Here is a 21,788-nt window from a genome sequence, read left to right on the forward strand (position 1 = left end):
CATCCGTTTCTCGTCCCGAATTCTGTCACCATTGTTGAGTTTTTGCAAAGCTGTAACCCGGGTTCGAGTGGCATGTTTAGCATCGATGTGGAGGATTTGTTCTATTCCCTACCTCAAGATAAGCTCCTGCAGTGTGTTAAGAAAGCCATAACTAATGACAATGACGAAGAGAGATTTATTTCGGATTGTGGTGTTTCTGTGGAGTCGTTTTTGGAACTTCTGACCTTTTACCTGCAATCGACTTCTGTCGAGTGGGAAGGAAAACTGTTTGCTCAGAAAGATGGGGTATGCATAGGTTCAAAAGTAGCACCGGTGTTAAGTAATATTTTTCTGTGTCACGTTGACAGGGCGATAAATTCTAAGTTACGTGATTGTGTAAAACAGGTGTTCAGGTATGTTGATGATTATTTAATTTTTGTAGAGCCTACAAATTTCAAGGGCCATGTAGAAGAAATACTAAGGGTTTTTGTTAGTTGTGGAGAAGGTTTAAAGTTCACCTTTGAACTCCCGGAGAACGAGCTACAGTTTTTAGACTTAAGATTGGTCCTGAACCCTGATCATGTCTGCTGGTCTTTTCAACAGCGCTCAGCGAAGCCCTTGCTTAGTTATCGCTCAGCCCATTCTAAATTAGTTAAAAGTGGTATAGCCGTTGCATGTTTAGGATCAGCACTTTCGAAATCGTGTGTGCATGGAATGAAGAATAGTTTTAATCAGCAGGTTGGTAGATTACAATCGGCAGGATTTCCGGAAGAGGTAATCGTGCTTGCTTGCAATAAATTGCTGAGGAAACTAAAATCTTTCAAGAGTTGCCATCCATCAGAGCCGTCAGGCATGAAGAGGCATACGGTTATACCAAATCTTCATCGTTTGTCACACAACTTAAAAAGAGTAGGCGCCAGATATGGAATTCAAGTGCTCTTCTCAGCCCCGCAAAAGCTTGGAAAAATTTGTGCCACAATAGATAGGAAAGCAAAGGCTAAAAAACAGAAACCAACCGGGAGTAGAGCCTGCAAAATAAACCACCAAAAGAAGTTTACGTCATGTGCTGAAAGCGTAGTGTATGACATTGAGTTTTCCTGTGGCAAGAAATACATTGGCCAAACGGGAAAATGTGTGAACACCCGTCTTCGTCAGCATCATACCTCGTTAAATGGCCCCCCATCGTCCAACCTTGCATTACATTTTAGAGATTGCCCCCTGAATAATATCCCACGTTCCCCCGACAAAAAAATGTGCAACCCTCTTTTCCATGAGACAAAAGTTGTTTGCAGGCACAGGGATAAATTGACAAGGGAACTGTATGAGGCGTATCGCATCCACGCGAATGGTGATGAATGCGTCAGCACACCGTCAGTGCTTCTTCACGAATGTGAGATTAAGTATCTAGATTCGCATGATTAGAAGGATGTTAAGAGGGGCGTGTTCCCTGGTTGTTTTAGGAGTATTAATACCTGTGTTTTTTCCAATAAACTTTAGTTGTTAGTCAGCGCTTGTCCGTCTTCTTCTGTCTTCGCTGTGTCTGTCGTCGCTGCGCTGTTTTTACCACGGCTTATTGATGAGGGCTGAATGCTCAGACAGGAAATCGACGCCAAGAATGATGCCATGAGGGCACTGGTCCAGAACAGAGAATAGAACGGATGTATGGCGGCCGGAAATGGTCACACGGGCTGTGCATAGCCCCAATCACAGGAGGCGTTCCGCCGTCGGCAACGCGGAAACGGCTGTGGGTGGAGGGGTCAGTACTTTTTTGAGGCGGCGTCGGAGGGTTGAACTAATGACGGACACGTGCGCGCCCGTATCGATCAGGGCTCTGACAGGGTCTCAATCGACATGAATAGCGAGCAAATTTTTACTGTGCGCGGAGGGCTAAGAGAGGATTTTGGGACTGGGGCTGTACTGCAGCATCACCTCCAGACACTGCAGTGTCTAGTTTTCCGCTTGAGAGCGTACGTAGGGGGGGCCAGGAGAGGAGCGACGGCGTAGGGGCGAACGAGATCGCTGACGCAGGGGGGACGGGGAGCGGCTGGGACGGGAAAACTGGCCGTTGACTGTAGCACTCTGCCGGGCTTGAGGGGGCCTGAAGTGGCTGGGCTGTTCGTCGTTGCGGTGAGAGCTGAGAGGATTGTATGCGGTACGACGGGACTAATAATGGTGACTGTGACGAGAGATGTGGGCAATACGGTGGCAGAGGAAACAAATGGGCCTGTCGTCGGGTGTCCGCCAGTCGTTAGGGTTACGTCGACGTGGAGCGAAGTAGGAAGGTCGGTCAGGAGCAATCGCACGGATGTCGGGTGCGGATGAAGGACGTACGGGCTGACGGGTTGGAAGCCAAGATTTGCAAGCTCTTGGCGGACGACGGCTTGTACCATAGAGATGGAGGGCAAGTGGTTGTCGCCATCACGTAGGTGAAGGGAGGCAGGGGATTTGGCTTCGAGTTCGCGTCGAATGATGCGGGTCACATTTTCTGGAGGCGTAGGAGTTTGCCGGTGCTGCAGGTCTTCACATGAGGAAGTGGCAGCCGTGTTGGGGAGGCGTGTGTATACGGCTGGCCAATACCCCTCTTTTAGCTTCCTCGAAGCGGCGACATTCCTTAATAATGTCGTCGACTGTAGTGCAATTCTTGTAGACGAGCAGGTTGAAGGCATCGTCGGCGATCCCCTTCAACACATGACCCACTTTGTCAGATTCGGGCATGTTATTGTCAACTTTGTTGCAGAGGGCCAACACGTCCTGAATGTACGAAACATAGGATTCCGTAGAAGTTTGAGCTCAGGATGCAAGGTCCCTCTTAGCGGCGAGTGTTCGGCCAAGCGGCCTTCCAAACAGCTCGCGCAGTTTCTGCTTGCAGACGTCCCAGTTGGTAGTCATTTTCGTGAGTCTCGTACGAAACTCGGGCGGTGTCTTTTAGGTAGAAAATGACATTGGCGAGCATAAGGGTTGGATCCCAGCGGTTGTATGTACACACACGTTCATACATCTGGATCCAGTCGTCCACGTGAACGTTGTCGGTGCCAAAAAATGTCCCAGGGTCACGAGGAGCAGAAAGAACGAGTGATGGCATGGCCGATGGTGATGTTTGCTGGCAGGCGTCCTGGGTCATGATGAGCGAAGGCAGCTGTCGGCCGCTGCGGAGCTCCGTCGTTGGAAGACGTAGGGGAAAGGCGCACCTCCACCAAATATGTTGCGGGAAAGAATATATTTACAGCTATGTACACCAGCGAAGGAACAGCTACGAGCGGCACTCAGAACACAGTCAGAACTTCGTTGTCGTCTTCGTCTTCGTCCACCCGTTCACTCGCTCAGTCTCGTCGTCGTCTTCCCGCTTCAATATTTTATTGTGTACGTTCACTATATATTACCACTTTTCGTTCTTCAATAAACTGTGTTGCTAGTCAGCGCTTGCCTTGCCTTTGTCCCGCCTTTGTTGCACTGTTCACCCGCCTTGAATGCTTAGAAACTCTCCCTAATCTCAGCTTTACTAAGCATATTATTTATTTGTAATAAACAATCTTAATAAAAACGTCAGTAGCGTATGATATTCCAACTGTAGCACGCATTGCGATATCCATTTGAAGCAAATACGATTAACCATCGATTTACGAGCAGCTCGTCTCGGTAAGCCGCACTGAAGTGCATGGTTGGGTCGTTAACCGCGGTGTCATGCTTGCCGGAGAAGTGCTGTGTAGATGCCCAGTTCAGCGAAGCTGTCGCTATAGGAAGTCAGTACGTCAAGCCCAATGCAACTGGCGGGCCTTTCCTATAAATGCCTAAAACACTACTCTTGGCGCAGACTCTTTGCGCAGACCTAGAGAACACCATATTGCAAAAGCGCGCTCCTCGCAGCCGTGTCTTGACTTCCTCGGTTCTTCTGTCCGCCAGCTGTGTCAATAATTCCACGCAATAAATGTGCGAGTAAACCTTTCAGCAACAAAATGACTTTTTTATACACTGTGCTGTTCTCCTTTATTGAGCTGTCACAGCAAAATGCATTTTAAAGCGAAAGCTTTACTAGCCTCGTACAGCCAAGGTCATCGGCGCGGTACATTTCACCTTCAAATGAAGGAGTGGAGGTGTGTCAGCCGCTTGACTTGCCGCTGGCACTGCCGATGCGCCAACCGCCGTTTCGCCAGCTGTGTCCACCTAACTAACCACGTGACTCGCTGTTCGCTTGAAAGATAGACGGCGCCGCTGTCGCGTGCATAGACACTGCCAACTCGCAGTTTCTCGCTATGGATGAAGCGAGTCGTTTGCGACCGTCTACGCCATCGGGACGGTCGTGTAGACGACGGCCTGGGTCTGTTCATCTGCCACACGTTGCCAATCATGCTAAGTATTCAGCTAGAGGTAGGGAAGTTAAACGGGCCTTGATAGAGGCAGAGACCGACGAAGAAGGGTAGCGTCGATTGGCTCAGCGGTGGTCCAAAGATGCGGAAAGGCCGCAGTGAAGAGCTTTGGAGGCAGGCGCTACTGGTTCTGCCTCCGCCACTACTTCGGCTTCAGCAACGGACGAAGAGGTTGAGTCTAACCCGCCTCAGAAAAACGGTATAGCTACCCATAACAAGGCTTTCGCTTGCATAACCAGGCTCAGCCCAGCTAAGCCGCACCCATTTTAGTTAGACCTCCATTGATTTTTTGTCAGCCCCTAATCTTGTTCGAAAATTAGTTATGCACTTTTTTATTGCATTCTTTCGAGCACATAACTGAGTTCATAAAGATCATCATCAGCCTAACAACGCCCGCTGCATGGCAGAGGCATCTTCTATATATTTCTAATTAATCCTGTCCTTTGCCAGCTGCGACCACTCTGTCCTCGCAAACCTCTGAACGTCATCCGCCCACGTAACCTTCTCTCGCCTCTGCTGCACTTGCTTTTCTGTAGCGATAGCCACATTACGCGAGAACTTTGAGCCTTCGGCGTGGCACCCCTGAGCTCCGTGGCCGCCCTAAAGCTCCGTGGATGGTCACGTGGTTGGTCACGTGGTGCGAAGCAGCTTCCGGCGGCGCGGCGCACCGGCGAAACCGGGTGGGGGAGGGGGAGTGGATAGGGGGAGAGAGTGAATCCACGTCCAGGGACGAAGATGAAGTAGGAACGCCCAGCGAAATGGAGCGGCGAAAGTTTTTGCAATTTTTTTGTTTTGAAGCGATGTTTATTGCCTCAGGGCATAAATACTATGAGGTGAGATATGAGTAAGATGCTTAATTAAATGAAAAAAGGTGGGCTGATTTGATGAAATCAAGAAATGAACGATGATATGGACCATGTGTCCAGGCAATATAGCAATCCGGATTGTCCGGTGAGAGTCCCACTGCCGCCAGGTGCTGAATTCTCATCGGCTCCAGCGCCGGGCAGTCCAGGCAATTCAACTGAGCGTGTACAACTCGGCCAGATGTAGCTATCGTGTCATTCCATGTTTAACCACACCTAAACCACAGGCATTTTTAGGATCCATTCCATTACTCTTAAGGACCATCGGTTATGCATGCTCTGCCCTCGCCCATTTATTTCGCGTCTTTAGGTACTATTTTCAAGACCGGAACTACTCGGGGCAGACGCGCTCGAAGTGCTACACGCAGGTTCATAGGGATCGCCAGCAACGTTAGGGCAATAGGCCTATGCCATAGGTTAAAAGAGGGCGGCGATCTTTGAGGTTACTACGCAGCTTCATTCTTGAGTTTTATCCTACCATTAAATCATCTGTTGAAATCATTTTGGCTAACATACATCACAACAGTCAGATCATTCGTCAAAAGATCTCAAGAATTTATATAACGTCACCTTCATCACGCACCGCAAAAAGTGAAGCTTCAGAGTTGAAAGACCTTTATCACACCTAAGCATCTGCAGGCTAGCCCCATCTGGAAACAGTACGCAATACACCAAATAAATGTACTCTAATCAATTAAATATAGCAACATTTTCTTCGTTCAGTCTCTATAGTTGTATACCATCAGTGTTTCATTTCTCAAAGGACATTCTGCTCTTCATAACCTCGCTGGTCGCCGCAGCATCGGCAGCCCCTGTTTGCTCAAAAGCTTTTCCATAGATTTCTAAATCAAACACCCTAAACCATACATGTTCCGGCCCATTTCCTGTACTTCAACTTTTCTGGTTTCTTTTTCGCTGAGTGTTTTGATATGGAATTACCTTTTTAGATGATGCAGTCGCGTTTGCCTCAGAGCAATAATATGTAATGGTATTGAGTATTATGTGACCCACCCGTTACGTGTGAGTCCTTGAAGAGTGTCTGTAAGGTGAAGAAAATAAGTGAATTACGCCCTGTTTTGGGCCGTTAGGCTTCCCAGGTGGTCGTCAGGTGTCACCAAGACTTATGTGGTGACTAGTGAAAATATTTAGTTGTATAAATGTAAACCCTTACATTTTATTTGTTTTGTTTATGAACTGAGTAGGTTGCTATTACTGCTGCCTCATGTTTTCAGGCTTCACAGTAGTAGTTGCTCTCAACACAAGAAATCATAATTCATAACAACGCACTTGCTTTTCATACTGCACCTATTGTAGCTCCCACAAAAAACTATATTTTTTTCCACGCTTTGAAACTGCGCGGGAAAAAAGTAAAAAATTATGACCATGAACATGACTCAATTTTTTTTATTTCTAAATTCTGTTGGTCGAAGTATGACTGTTCTAATGTTATCTTTATGTTGCTTATGTGTAAATAAGGGTTCCTTTGATGCATTGTGAAGCATTTCTACATCGCTATCTTTCCAGCGGAATTATTGATAACGTGTTTTATGCTGGCTGCAGGCAGCGCTAAGACATGGTTTCAAATATCGCAAGTGCCCACTCACTGCATTGTCTCTCTTTTCCTAGAAAAAAAAAAACTGGTGATGTCATGCATGCAGGTGGCGACTTCACAGCGTGAACGTTTTAAACCCTATTCCAGAAAGGAAAACATGAGATATCAGTGTATACCTCCTCCTTATTGTTCATTCTTACCTTGCCTTCTTCCGAACAATGTACCATTATTTTGGAGTCAAAGGACGACAACAATAGTTCTACAAGGCTTAAGTTGTTGAAACCAAGCTGTCGGTTTCTTGGGAAAGCTGGGCAGCTGGCAGCAGGTTTTTAACTCAAGGCTTGTGTATTTAAATCCAAGATTTGCGTATCCCTCTCTGGTGCACAAAGATCCCATATGCGCGAGCTCCTTAAAGGTCTTGAACGAAGAGCAGGCAATCCGACTACAAGATATGAAAGCTGAATTTTTTCTCCTTTGTATAATAATTGTGATTATTGGTAAGTATTCATTGCTCATTGTTGAAGACATCTTAATGTCAATTTTAGATAACTAGATATTGTGAAGATGCTCTTCTTCGTTCTTTTTATGTCGACATCGTTCGAGGGCGAATAAAAAAAAGCAACACCTTCAACGGTAGTCTATTCTTCGACTAGTTGTAATTTTTCTTCAGGACCATGGCAGAAAGCGCCAGACTTAGCCAACCACGGTTAGATAGTTCCTAATGTGACTAAGACCCTCACAGAGTCAGATACATGCAAAATGGCTGCACTCTAAGAAGGAAATGAGTAGAGTTCTCAGGCATTTGCATCTGTAAGATGCCTTATCAGCATAAATTCGTTTCCAGCTTTCTCATACTAATTTAATATCATGTGATGCAAGCACATACGGGCCTAGTAAACTGGCCTCCGCAATAGCAGGACAGGCGTGCAAAGTACGCAGCAATGTGATCGGACATGCACACTGATAAGTTTCGTATTTTCCAGTTGATTCCCGACGATCATTCTTTTCTACTTTACGATACAGCTGAAAAAATTATTTCCTTGAGGCGTGCGCAAAATACTGTTCTCGAGCATTCAGGAATAGAAGACGTTCAGCTAGTTGAATATTAGACACGGATTTCCTTCTATTGTGGTATTGATGCCTTGAAATAAGACTCAAAATAAACACTTTGATAGGAATAGCTATTTGCCGCAAGGAATGTGTACCCGTGCCATGTCGATGCTGCCCCCGGGCACCCACCGGTGAGACAATTGGTACAGGTTTTCCCCTGTTCTGATGCTCGGCCTATTTGGGGCGATATGCTTGGAAAATAGGTCTTTGAACCCACCTAGAGTAGAAAAAATATTCCTTGTGCTATGACTCTCTTCGGCCGCAGATGGTGTGGAGTTCGCTGACCTTTCCGCGAACTCGTTGGTCTTGTGTTCGCAAGGAAGGCCGCTGCAGTGGGGTAGGAAGTCGCCAACAAAGGACTCGTCCCGTCCCGGCCTCCCCTTTGTGTGGCGGACGCCCTTGTTTACTCCGCGCCGTCACGGGCAAAGCCCGTCTTAGGAAGCCTAACGATGTACAGCTGTCGTCATGTGTTCGTTCTCAAGGGGGTTGACGAGGTATCGGGGGCGCACGAGATACGGCTGAGTATTAGCCGAGTGACTGGAAACCAACTATTCCCGTAACGACTGTGTCTTCTCTTGCGGTGTGTTCTGTAAACACTTAAGGGTCGTTTCGTCTGCATGTTTGTCGCGTGTGCGAAAGAGACAGGAAAGTGGTAACGGCTGGGCCGCGGGTGCCGTGGGAGAGGGTGGTCACGTTTGCGCTGTTTGTGTATTTGAATGCAACCTCTCCTTTCCCAAGTGTTTAACCAGTCCTCTTTCTCCAATCTGTGATTAGTTGGCGGAAACCTTATTTTGCTTTCCCTAACCACTGATTGGTGAGGTGTGTCGCTTGTAATCTTATTGGTGGCTGTCCCCACTAAGGGCGGAGACAGATTGTTTAAAAACAAGCGCGCTGGGTTGAACGAGGGCTGAATTCGTCTGATAAACGGTTTAGTCATGTCAATAGTTTTCTCCTTGCTTTGTTTCTTTTTGTTTTATTTATGTTGTAAATAAATAGTTGTACTTCTCCTTTCTTCGAGTGACGTGAATGTTTGCGGGTTAGAACCACCGGGTCATCAAGAAACCCTGATTTCATCATCAACAAACTGTTTCCTCTCATCACCACCTGAAGGGGGAAACTCAACTGGCGCGGTCGACAGGATCGCGACTTCTTTCAACCGATCGTCTTGCGCCAATAAAATTCATTAACATTATCAAGTAATGGTTTTAAATGTAACGGCCAGCTCAGTAAGGCAACGTACGAAGTGCCATAACCTTACCTTCTAAATTCACTCGTGATATGAAAAATTCTTTCTGGTCAGTAAAAATATTCGAATATTCGAACTGACAGCAAGCATCTGACTGTGTATTTAGCATGCTAACAATTAAAATTCGTTAACCAGCTGACATTTTACATTATTCATCAATTTTTTGTCAGCATACGCTTATAGCTACTGAAGGAATCTCTATAGCTTAAAAGGCTATTACTTTTGAATTATGGGTCCCCTTCCGTGAATCAGCCTTTATTCAGGTGAATGAATCTACTAATATGCTCTTGGCAATATAACAAACTATATGTTGTTGTTTGTTGCAGGAAATAGCTACGGTGCGTACAATTACCATCCTGGCACTACTTTCTGCTACCTAGATCCAAGGGTGAGCTTGCGCTAGTCGATTGAATGTTCCTGTTACAAAATATGAAATGTTATGTAAATAGTACGGAACACCCGAGGTTGTGTTTCTGTCCAAATGCAGAAAGTCTCCATGGCTTTGTAAACAAAATCAATTTAGGCAAAAACGTGTTAAGGTTTTAGCGTAGCTAAGCCAAGTATACGTGCTAATTCATGTCCTTAGCCTGGTTGGCTCGTGGTTTGGCTTTGCTGGGTCAACGGCACGTCTGGCGGCGATAGTAGACTCGGGTTAAGCTCTGATCGAGGTTGAGATGATCTCATCTGTTCTGCCCGCGGACGGAAGTTGATGAAGGTGACGATGGGCAGTGCAGAGCGCGAGGGTGTTGTAGTTTAACACGAAGGGTGATCGACTGCGGCGATAGTATAATTAAGAAGCATAAGTGAGAAGAACATTACTATAATTATTATTAGCACAATTAATTATTAGTAACATTACCATAATTAAGAAGGACATAGACATCACACTCCACAGTATCCGTTTTTCGCCTATGGAGGAAAACTGTGCTGCGCCATATGATCTATTTATGTTGCTGAAACTATTTATTATCTGGAAGACCCGCATGATGAACCGCCACGCCGCATCAACACGGTCGTCGAAATCATTGTTTCGTGAACAATGCGCTTTGATGCGGGGAGTATATGCTGCCCTGGAAGAGTCGCATAGCTGGCTGCCCTATCTATATACACGTGTGTGCCTCCCAGACGTTTGATGTTTTTGAAGGAGGGGCCATGCAGGGGTAAGGTGGCCTGGTGTTTTTTGGCGTAAGCGTGCCTAGACTTTTTTTTTCGACACTATTTCAACGCAATAAAGAAAAAAACTGCGGCGATAGCGGAGCGCACTCGCGCAGTGACCAGCAAAGCTGATCTGTTCACTCCAGCGCCGGTTCTAAACCCAGTCGCAGCAACATTTATTTTATGTCTGCATGGGCTGTTGCTACCCTTGTTTTCGCCAAATTTACCCTCACGGTAAAGCTTGGCAAAAACTCGGTGAGCCGTTTAGACCTCCTTAAGTAGTGTTTTCGAGCAAGAAAGACTTTTGTTGGCTTTGCCGTCGCAGCTAGCTCCGTCGCTATTCCGCTGTGAAAGTGGTGGTCGAGCGGTGGTTCTCACAGCAATGAGCGCTTCACTGAAGTTCGTGCTAACAGATGAAATCGCTGCAAAGCTTGCGCGTAAACTGATGCCAAGTTTCGGTGTTTGTTTCAGGCTACAATTAACTCTGGCCGATACATTCTATTAAATATGTCCTTTCAAACTTACCAAGTCGGTCCTTTTAGCGGTTAGTATTAAGGGTGGTTTATCAAAGCTGAAGTGGTCGAAAGAGACACAAAATGTTTCTCATCAACAAACTTCCAGCAGTGAATAACGTTGGTTGGAGTGATGAGCATGACAATTAGGTAATCGACAGAAATTAAGCACTTGAATTTCAAATTGTCCCAGCATGCTGGCTAGACCGAAAGACGAGCATTTAGTGGCTGACATGAAAATTCCATATGACCTATTTTCGCGACGTAGAGTTCAATCTCTATATCTGTGTGAGGACGTCAAATGCGTTGCCTAATTACGTAAAAAAACACAACTGAGGCCATGCTGGCCGCAAGCGGTTGAGTGCTAAAGCAACATACCCTGATGTCCTTTTGCAATGACGACGCCGCTGAATTAAACTGGCAGCTTTATTGTATCTCTTCATACCTATGTTTTTCTGCAACACCTAACGAAAAAAAAAATAACCATAGAAGATGCTTGGCCGTCGTTTATTAGCTCTATAAAAAAACGATGGCAAAAGATATCGAAACAGGCACGATTGATTGCATGCGGTTTTAAGAGTTTTAGGTATCACGTACTGATAACACCTAGAAACCTGCCCTGAGGGTACTGCAATCAATAAATAATTAAATCTCACGAGCCACTTTAGGATGTTGTTTATTTATTATATCATTGAAATGGCATATTAATGGCTGAGAATATAAAGTTGTGAACAAAAAGTGGAGTAACCTGAGTCAGGAATGTTTTAGTGCACCTACCGAGGCTTTGAGAATTTCTGTTTGAAAAATTTTGTTGGAAGGACTGATATTCTCTTTCTCTTTACTGCTCTTTTATAGCTTACATTTATTTTCACGCTTTAATAAAAACATTAGGCTTTGCAATTTAATGCTTTCGTACACTAGCTTTTTAATATGTTGAGTTTTGTACTGTAAGCGACATTTGCGATCTTTCCTATTTAAGAATTTTGATTCTTTTTTTGAACCAACAACATCACTACAAGAACTGACAGCGCCGTTTACTCTTCCTTACTGTGGCAATCTGTTTGCTGCTAACAAAGATCCATCTTGGTGATGTTAAACTACGGTTCCCCACTACTGCAAGCATAAAGACTCCCCGATAAGTCAGCAGGAACTATTATTTCATTGGATGCAACATCCCAGATGTGCGATTTAAAAATAACCTGAATTTGTGGCAGGCACTAGGAAGAAACATCTTGGCTTTTGTGCGGTGCCTGCTTGCGAGACATACTAAGATGATGAAATCAGTATAAGATTACTGGAAACCGCATTCGTAACCTCCAATTTTGCTCATGGCATCGCACTCATAAGTTATTCACGATAGTGAATGCAGACACGACTCAGAGAGTAAACTTACATCGCTGATTGTCAGCATTAAAGCATTTATACCAAAAAAACAAACTATCTTCGGCAGCGTGGGAGGCATAAAAATAATGTATTACCGGTAGCTGTGTCGTTATACACATGAAGCGGTTAACTCTATTAAGAATTGTTAGTTAGCACAGGCACAATCCTCTGAAAATAAAAAGTGTAAAATGAAATTAGGTGCACCGCATTTTTCAGACGTGGTTGTGTTATTTAGAGGATCTTTTGAACATACCGCCAAATTATGGCCTCACAAATTGCATCTTGCCAGTCCTGAGCTGTTGTCTTATAATGAAAAGTAACCATGCTTTAACATTTCGAGAACAGCGCTGCAAGCTATCGTAAATAACATGATAGTAATAACAAAAGAAGTAATGAAAACAGAAGCAGTGCAAAAAAAAATCGTTTTTACGCCTATACGGTCAGGCCGAAGTATTTTGGACCAACTCGAAATAGGAGTCGAATATTTCTGGAACCTACCAGTCTTACTTACAATTGCTAGTTCAGATTAATTGAAATACAGTTTCAGTATATGTGGCGTTTGTAGTAAAGCTTACAGAAGGCTTGAATTGAAGAATCTTCACAACACAAAGGAAACTTCCACTTGTCTTGACTGCTTTTTGACTAGCCATCCCGTTGACCCCTTGGCCAACGGACTATCGCTTCCCCTCGACCCTCCTTCATTTTGTTTCTGTGTGCAGTAGCTGGAGTGCGTCTGTTCGGAAAGATAAAACAGAACTGAAGGAAAAGTAGGTAGCCGGCCAAGGTACTAAGCTGCGCTCTTGCGATGTAGAAGGGACTAGTTACAAGTCAGAGAGGCGCGATGGAAAAGGTAGGAGAGCTAGTAAGAAGCGAGAGGGGGTCAGAGTATATATAGCTGTGTACAAGACCCAATTCATAGTAAAAGTTGAAGGCGCTCTCGCATTGTTCTTCTCGCAATCTGTCGCATTACACCTTTGTGGTCACGGTTATGTATAGTGCGGTTATGTATAGTGCAGTCATGAGAAATAATTTACGTGGCGTGGGTTAACAATCCCCAAATATTTCTGCGCGCTCAGCAAAACCAGTAAACGGAAATTATTAGAAAAGTTAAGGAACATGCGTGCTCTATTTCTTGTAAAAAAATACTAAGGGATTGACTTTAGAAGCAACGCAGAAGTAAATTCTTTACCGGGAGTCGGCAATCAACGAACAATATTCCCTGACTGCAAGGTGTCGAAAAGCCATGCGCCAATTGTGTAAGGTGCCTGCGCACAAGGATTTCTGTGCATTAGAATATAAAACAGGTGCATTAGCTAATAGGTTGCAGATGCGATGCGTGCTATCTATGCACGAGAACCGGTAGACGAGCAGCAGGGCCTGTAGACCTATCATCCCTGACAACAGAAGCGAGAGAATGGAGTCCAGATTTTCGTCGAATTAGTATGCTACAATGGAGAAGGAGATGACGCCACGTATCTATAACGAAGCTTGCCGTGTGTCCATTGTGGTTCGCAGAGTTTAGACACACGGACAGAAGACAGGAGCACAAAAGACAACGGCACAGGCGCCGAAGTTCAACTTTATTCCAAAACCCCCGAAACACTGCATATACTCCCAAACCCAGGCACCAGCAGGCGGCGATTTTATGCACTCGTGGTCACAAAATGTGATATGAAGAGTCAATGGTAAAATAACAAAAACTCTTTCCGTCTCCTGTCCGTGTGCCTAAGCGCTGTCAACTACAACGGATCAGCACCAATTAGTCCGACAGCTTGTCCTTCTCTCGTGTGCATTCGACGTCTAAAATACTGTCTGTAAGCAACAGAACCCACCAATATTTGTCTGAAATGACGAAAAACAAAATCAAAATTCTCCTTCTGCAATCACTGAGCAGAAATCGAAGGACATTGACCTGCTGACATCCGATATGCAAGGCAGCCCGCAGAAATCTCTCTGCTTGACTTCAGTAAATTCAAAACTTTTAAATTCATTTGCGCAGAAACGCATCAGCGCAAGGCTATGGAAACTGGCGCTAAAATCAATGATGCTCAAAAGAAACTACAGTGAGAGCTTCAAAAAATTATGCCGCATTCAGAAAAGCTTACTTCGCTTTTATTAATATTATGGTAGAACAAAATGAGCAAAACAGACATCGGTGGGGCGTTTGATGCGAAGGACAAATCATTGACTTTCTGTTTTGTAGTGGACTGAACTCCAATGAAAGGAAGGTACTCATGGGTATACCGTAGACCTATATGGAAAAAGTCTATAATAAAGCTCGAGGGCGATGCCCCCCGCAGCTGTAGCACGGCAGGCCTAGATGGAGGTCAATAAGAGAAATCTTTGCACAGCTATATACGAAAAACAAAAGGTGAATATGACAATTAAGGGGATAAAATAGAAAAAAAAAGTTTTGTAAATATCTATAGCGTTTCTGAAATGATTTTGTGTTGGAGAACTAAATATTGGCATTGCTTTCATTATTTCAGAATCGTCCGCTATTGTCATGTTATTCTCAGTGCTACTTGACTGGCGGTCGGTATTATTTTGTTGTACATCGCAATGGAATTCCTTGCTTTGTGAGTACAAAAGCAGCATCACATCTATAAATCTCTTTCCCGTGGGTAATAATAAACCGGCTTCATAACGCATTGCGTGTGCCGGCAGCTAGCATGACTAAAATCGCATGAGTTCTGAATATTTAGTATTTTAGTAGTTACTTAAGAGAAAAAACACCTCTGAGACACTTTTAACTCACAGCACTTTTATTTGGAAACCAAACCCTGTATTTTGGAGGTGGATGACGCAAACTTGCAGTGGGACAGGCGCTAAAGTGAGTCACTGTGCAATGTTTTAATCCAAAAAATATACGAATCACTTTAAGCGGTGAATTTATGAAAACGAGACAGCCCTTGCTTAGGCTGTACAACCAAACATTCAAGGTGCAGTTCCTAAGGTCGACCTTTACCACTCCGCGGTGCTTAGAAAGAATAACCCAGTTTTGATTAACTTGCAGCAGTTCTACAAGCAATTAATCGCTGCCCCTCACATTGTCTCCCGATTGAAATTTAGTTCTCCGATTTCATATAAAATTTCAAACTGTAAGCACAGATGTTGAGATTTTGTAGTTCTTGGCCCGAGAAACATTTACGTTATTCAAATGTCTCAAATCTGGAAGCGGCGCTAAACTACCCGATATGAACCTATATTTTGAATCCAATTCTTCCCTGAGACCTCTGTTTCCTACGAGCCTGGAAGTTGTCCAGTAATGTGAGTAGCGCAAATACTGTAGTGCTGGCTTCAATCAATTTGTTTTGATAACCGAATTAAATCCGTAAGTTTCTAAGAATGGCTCACTTAGCTTTGCAAGGAGGGATTATGAGCTTTTTTTTAAATATGCAAGAGATGGCCCTTTGGCAACAGTAACTCTAGTTATTTGTACCAGATCGTGTTTCGTGAATGGGTATTCCAACATATATTAACAGCGATCCTCCAGCGAACGGGGAAACTTTAACGCGACTGTCATTAAAAAATACATAATCAATCTACCTATAATATGTGAGAAAAAGTTTGGGCGTGAAATAGAATCTCCTCAGCAATATTTCTTCTTGTTTAGCTATTCGCAAAAGCATCAAAAGCTGCTTGCATGGAGCTGAAACAAGACAAAACAGTAAACAACACATCTGAGGTGTTCATGACAACTGAGAAACATGCGATTTCCTTTTTTTGTGTTAATGGGGTGCGTGGTAATTAGGATTCCACGGAAGTTGCCAGGAATAAGCATATAATTGCGCTTCAGTGCTGCAATGAGCGCCTATGCAGTTAGTCCGTTTATCGAAACTGGCGAACTGGTTACTAATGTTAATATTTTTACATCGCATGAAATCTGGCAGCTGCGAGGCCACTTTAAATATCTGAAACAGCTGCTAACTAAGTGCACTTAGTGCAGGAAATTGTATATTTCCGATAACAAACATTGTATTTTTGGGCGCAATACCAAGCAATAATTCCGACTGAAAATTAAATGCCAGATTCCAGCTGTATATTAAACGTTGATATGGGAATCTGCCATCTTGAATTCGTGGGACACTCAAGCTCCGCCTCAAGATTACGCCCCGATAGCTTTCATGGGTCGCTAGGTGGTCTCGTGCCCTCTTTGCATATAACTTCGCAGATGCAGTGTTCTTAATTTTTTATTTAAATTGTTATTTCTTATTTAGCGCAAGGAGTAGTCGAGCGTTTGTGGTGGCACAGCGTTTACGGTGAAATAATGTGTCGACCCTGTACAGCAATGTAGATTTGCGTGCTGACGTTTTTAGTGTTGTGTGTGATCATTAGGTGGTCTTTACGTTACCCTAGTAAAGTCATGTGGTAGTGACGACATGACCTTCACGACCAGCCCGCATTTTCTATGCACAATGCCATCTGAAACTCCAGCTTTTCTGCTCTTTCATTAAAATTGACTTCCCATCCACTTCCAGTTCAATAAGTACGGCCGATGGACTAGAGGTCAATGTTCCGAAGGCGTCTGTACTGACCAGCCCAGTAAGTGTGTTACTGGTACTTACGGTGGTGCACTGCACAGTTTTGTTGGTACGCTTAACGAACTAAGATGAGTAGTTGATTATGCCTGTCTTAAATCGAAATAAAGTGGGACCTCAGTAATTGAACAATAAGCTTTCTGCCAATCTCTTCATGATTACTCCTGCTAAACTGACAGCAAAGAACGATTTACATACGAATTTCAGGGTTTCAATGTGTTATTTAAGCATTTTTTTTTATTTCTGCGGTCGGTATAGGTACATTTGGATGATTTTAGAGACAAAGCGAATTTATTTATCATGTCATAATCTTAAATATGCAGTAGGCACCGCAATTTGGAAGAATTTGAGTAAAATGTAAGCAATAAAAATACGCAACCAATCATCAAAGCTCGATTCTTTCCTCCCTGCGCGAATAAGTCGGAAGAGCCTCCGCAAATTTTTATTGATAGTCTTAGGCCAGACGAGAAAGTACACACTAAGTGGTTAAGTCTGTTTTCGACATGTAAATGTTTTCCTATATCATGTCCCATTAAAACTTCGCAATGATTGTGGTAAAGTGGAACTGTTCATATTACTAAAGGAGATCACTATCCGAGGGCGAGGCACTTTTATGAAAATCTTCTGAAATGAGTCAGGTGGCAGTGCTCTAGGACCAGGTTTTATCATGATTTCTATGCCTGTCACCTGTGGTCGGCGGCTACCTTCAGCCCCATACTTAAATGATGACACGTCACATTCATGGCATAACGAGCAATGTTTCGCTGCCTAATGCTTCAAGTTAATCATTATAATTGCTGAAGCAGTTTCATCAACGGTTAGTGTTGTCAAAATATGATACAAAAATCTTCTTCTCCTGCACAAATGCACTCAAAATGTATGTTTTTATATTATCAGTGTCTTAACAGAAATGATCTCGCCTCAGAAATTGTACTTCATGTGCTGCACATCGATAGTTTTTGTACCTTGCAATAAAATGCTCGGTGTCATAGCAGAACTAGTGGCACTTCCCGTTCATGCTTGATCGAAAATTTTTACAATCCTTTTTTCTGCATGTAAAAAACCCCAGGTGGTCGAAATTTCCGCAGCCTTTCACTACGGCGTCCCTCATAGTCTGACTCGCTTTGGGACGTTAAACACACCTAAATCAAGCCAAACCTTTTTTACTGCTCATATAAACTTTTTACTCATAATCTTTAAGCTTCCCCTGACCACACCAGTACCCTATATACAGCCGTCTAACGACGCTTGCAATGTTGAAAACAAGACTGAAAGCCGGTTTACTTCCTTTTATTTGAATAAGCACTACATGAAAATTTTAAAGTTTTGAACCTAAAAGAAGCGAACTGGATTTCCAGATGCGTGAACTGAGGAACACGTGATTCTCCTTGTTATAGTTTTCCTTTTTTTATTTTACTTAGATGTGCAGCACCTAAGTTGCAGTCCATAAAGGCCTCACCTCTGTGAGTCGCTCTTCAGGTTCGAACTTTAGAATTATTTTCGTAGCGAAAGATTCGAGGCATGACTTAAGTTTATGGCACTGAATTTGAGCTTCACCGTTTTACTCTAAAGTGATTAAAATTGTCTTCGTTCTATATGATTGTTCCTTACAGATCCCCGCCCAAGGCCTTGTGACAATGTGTACAGAGGTGTAAGTGCAGTGGCAAGAAAACTTATCTGCATATTAATTTTAATACCGTAGCATAGCGGCCCCACTTTCGCCGAAATCATCGCCATGCATTGTCTCTAAACCGGCCCATAACCCTTAGCGGACGCGTTCAGAAGTTCCGCCTGAGGAGTGGTAGCTGCAAGTGCGGAGGGCAGAGCGAACCAATGTCCCATTGTATGACGTCAGTGACGTTACGCGCCGGATCAGCGCCTCGTGCCCCGCGCTGCGCTCAGTCGTGTTCGACTTTCCGTTTTAGATGAATTTCCTCGAAAACGCGACTACTGAAGACGTTTGGACAGCCGGGAGTGCCCAGATTCGGATTGCGGCGGCTCAGGCCACAGCGGGAAGAGCAAGGCGCTGGACTCAGCTGTGCGGGCGCCTGAACCGGAAGAGAAACAGAAAATAGGCGAGCACCCAGCGCTGCGAAAAGCATTGTGAGCAGCAATGCGCAAAAACCGCAAAGCACAAGCGGAAACCAAAGAGTTGGACGCCTGGTGTCTCAGATTTGTGCCATAAGTTTGAAAGTTATACGGCATTTTTCTTAAGGATTTCTCTATCGGCATAAATATCTCAATATTATATTGCTATTGTGACTTTATTCTCTATTTTATTTTACACACGGCAGCCGCTATTGAGGCTATTGCAGAAATGGAGTTAACAATTCATGTAAAGCACCATGGTACAACACACACACAAAAACACTTAACCTAATATGTTTGCAATACATAGCACGATCAATTTGATGGGTAGGTTGAAATTAAGAAATTGAAGCAATCCACAGTGAACAAAACACAAAGAAAACATCATGTGGCACCGATAGCTGTTAAAAATGACTTTAATGGAAGAGATCGCGTTATGCCAGGAACTAAGTTCGAATTTTCAATTTTCAGAGGGAAAAAAACTGTTTTAAATTATCAGTACGAGCAATGTATGACTTAATGTTAAGGCTATGATGTGTTCTCGTTGATCGGAGAATATCGGGGGTAAGATAGACCCCAGTGACATGATAAAGTGAATTGTCGATGCAGTGCAAAAACTTCAGTGAATTCATGCGATCGCGCATGGACAGGTGGGTTAGACGCAAAGCCGACAGGGCACAAGAAGAAGAAAAATGATCATACCGGCGATAAATGAACCTGATTGCTTTCCTTTGGATGCTCTCCTTCGATCAACTCAACATTGTTTATGAGGGTTCCAGACGGGCGACGCGTATTTATTTGCAGCACGAATGAAGGATTTGTACATTAATAGCTTCGTTTCTTTTGGTGCATCAGTTAACGTTCTCCTCAAATACCCAAGCGTTTTTAGCGGTTTAGCACAAATGAAGTAATGTGTTTCGCCAAGGGCATGTTATTAATGAATATAACGCCGAGATACCTATATTCGAAAGTCCAATGCAATCGCGAATCATTGAAGGCATAATTAAACAACGAAGGGGACGTACTGTTAGTAATAGACATCACGACAGTTTTAGTAAAATTAATTTTCATTTGCCACAATACACCAGTTGCAAAAACTAGTAAACGAGGCGTTTAGTTTCAAGTGATCATTTGGTGTGTTAATTACTTTATATAACACACAGAGCCGTATTTGTGATGTGACATTTCATCAATCCATAAATATTATGCAAAATGCTTCTGTCGCGTCATCATTGTTTGAGGGCGAAAGAACATATCACAGCGCTTACGAGCAATACTTGCGAGGTACACTAGCCCTAAAAAAGCGCATGTCATCATATCACATGATATCACATCATGTCATATCACGTCATATCACAGAACTTGCCATGTGGAAGCTGAATTCTTAAGGGGTATGCAGCGCACATTTAGAGTTTGAAACTTAAATGAACGTTTGCGGACGCATTTTTTGAAAACTAATTTTAACGGCTTTCTTTTCACTAACGACTAGCAGTAAAAGCCGCGAGGAGTAACAGCTGTCAGCAAGGCATGACAATAAACTGCAAGAAATTGTTTGGTTACAAGCTCAAGCTTTATACATTTTAAATTCTGTCATTTCAGGAAGGATACGCATCAAACTGCAGCTACGTGTGCAGTCAAGGCTCCTACAGAACTCACCTTGTTCATTATAGGGACAAAACGGCGTGCATAGTAAGTCTTGAATTTGTATCTTATTTAGTACGACGCACTGTTAATCTGCAAAAGAACAGTTTGTAAGAGTAAACTCTGATTGAAGGATCTCACAAAATTGCTACGCATCAGTGTCAAGAATTTTCAGCGTGAGCTAGTTTCCAAGGACGTTTAAATGACTTACTACGCTCGATGATTTTTGTAGCGAAAGCTACATTGGCTACAAACTCGAAGTTTCGCCGTGCTCGCACCGCACCACCTGATGAATCACGTGACTGGTCACGTGACCCGCCACGTGACCAACCACATGAACAACCACGTGGTATGCGGCGGGCGCCACTGAAACCCCCGCCCACTCACTGAATAAAAAAAAACCCTGTGCCGGGGCAGGGAACCGAACCAGGGCCTTTGGGCTTTGAGGCAGAAAAGCTATCACTCTGCCTAGACGGCTCAAGGATTAATCATGAATAAAGGCGCATGTAGTGAATGCGCACGTTTCATATAATAACTTTTTCGAACCAGATATATATCCTGGCCTAACAGATCTAGGCCGTCAGCAAGTTTTTTTTTTTTTTTGTCGCACACGTTTATTTACACCGAACCCATAGGCTATAGGTCTGGACGATCTAGTGTTCTTCTGACCACGTCGTTTGAATGCAGCGCACATGTGTTCAATGCGATATATATGAAGGCATAGAAATGGGCAATGCTAATTTAATTATATTAGCAAGCTACCCATTGGGCCATCCGCCTTATCTTTTAGTAACAAACGTGAAAATGTAATGAAATTGTAATCAAATATACCACAAACGGAGGGCGCGGCATGATCAAGTAACTACTCTTTGCGCACCGAATATCCTTTGATTTACGGAATCTCTGCCCGCCATTATTCTTTCTAAATAATAAACATAGGCACCTACATGCATTGAAGCTATTCGAATAACTGTAGGTTACTTTCAACGAACTAAGGCAAAAAATATGTCCACTTAGTGAATAATTTAGAGACTGCAGCGGTCTTTTTTGGCGATAATGTTCTGACTAACCGGCTGGAACTGTAAACGATGTACAATAAAGACTATCCTGGAGAGTAATTTGCCACGCACACTATAAAGTTCACTCTTTTATGTAACTGGGTCCGGCTCCGTTTCTGGTTGATGGGGTGAAGCAGGATATTGCACGAAGCGTTCAATGTATGTTGTTGCACTTAGAAGCGTACAGAGCATAATTTACGACTTGAGAAGAATGATTTGGAGGCAGAAGCTTAGAACAATTGTTAGAGGAACATGTGGTGATTTGCGTCAGACCGAGAATACTGCGGTGATGTTAC

The 21,788-nt window shown here is 43.7% G+C and overlaps 1 protein-coding gene across 2 annotated transcripts in view; it reads left to right on the top strand.

The window, feature by feature from the left end:
- The first annotated feature begins 7,075 nt into the window (after positions 1-7,075).
- The window catches only part of LOC144105726 (uncharacterized), a 39,270-nt gene continuing 24,557 nt past the window's right edge, over positions 7,076-21,788 (top strand). The window contains exons 1-6 of one of the 2 annotated variants that reach the window (XM_077638830.1): positions 7,076-7,255; positions 9,441-9,502; positions 14,654-14,743; positions 16,646-16,709; positions 18,319-18,368; positions 20,393-20,482. In XM_077638830.1, coding sequence (XP_077494956.1) covers positions 7,210-7,255; positions 9,441-9,502; positions 14,654-14,743; positions 16,646-16,709; positions 18,319-18,368; positions 20,393-20,482 — 402 coding nt within the window. In that variant the 5' untranslated portion in view covers positions 7,076-7,209. The remainder of the gene's footprint in view (positions 7,256-9,440; positions 9,503-14,653; positions 14,744-16,645; positions 16,710-18,318; positions 18,369-20,392; positions 20,483-21,788) is intronic. The other variant, XM_077638831.1, reaches the window with a different exon arrangement.

Source organism: Amblyomma americanum, chromosome 9 (assembly GCF_052857255.1).
Source record: "Amblyomma americanum isolate KBUSLIRL-KWMA chromosome 9, ASM5285725v1, whole genome shotgun sequence".
In the NCBI taxonomy this organism is placed as follows: Eukaryota; Metazoa; Arthropoda; class Arachnida; order Ixodida; family Ixodidae; genus Amblyomma; species Amblyomma americanum.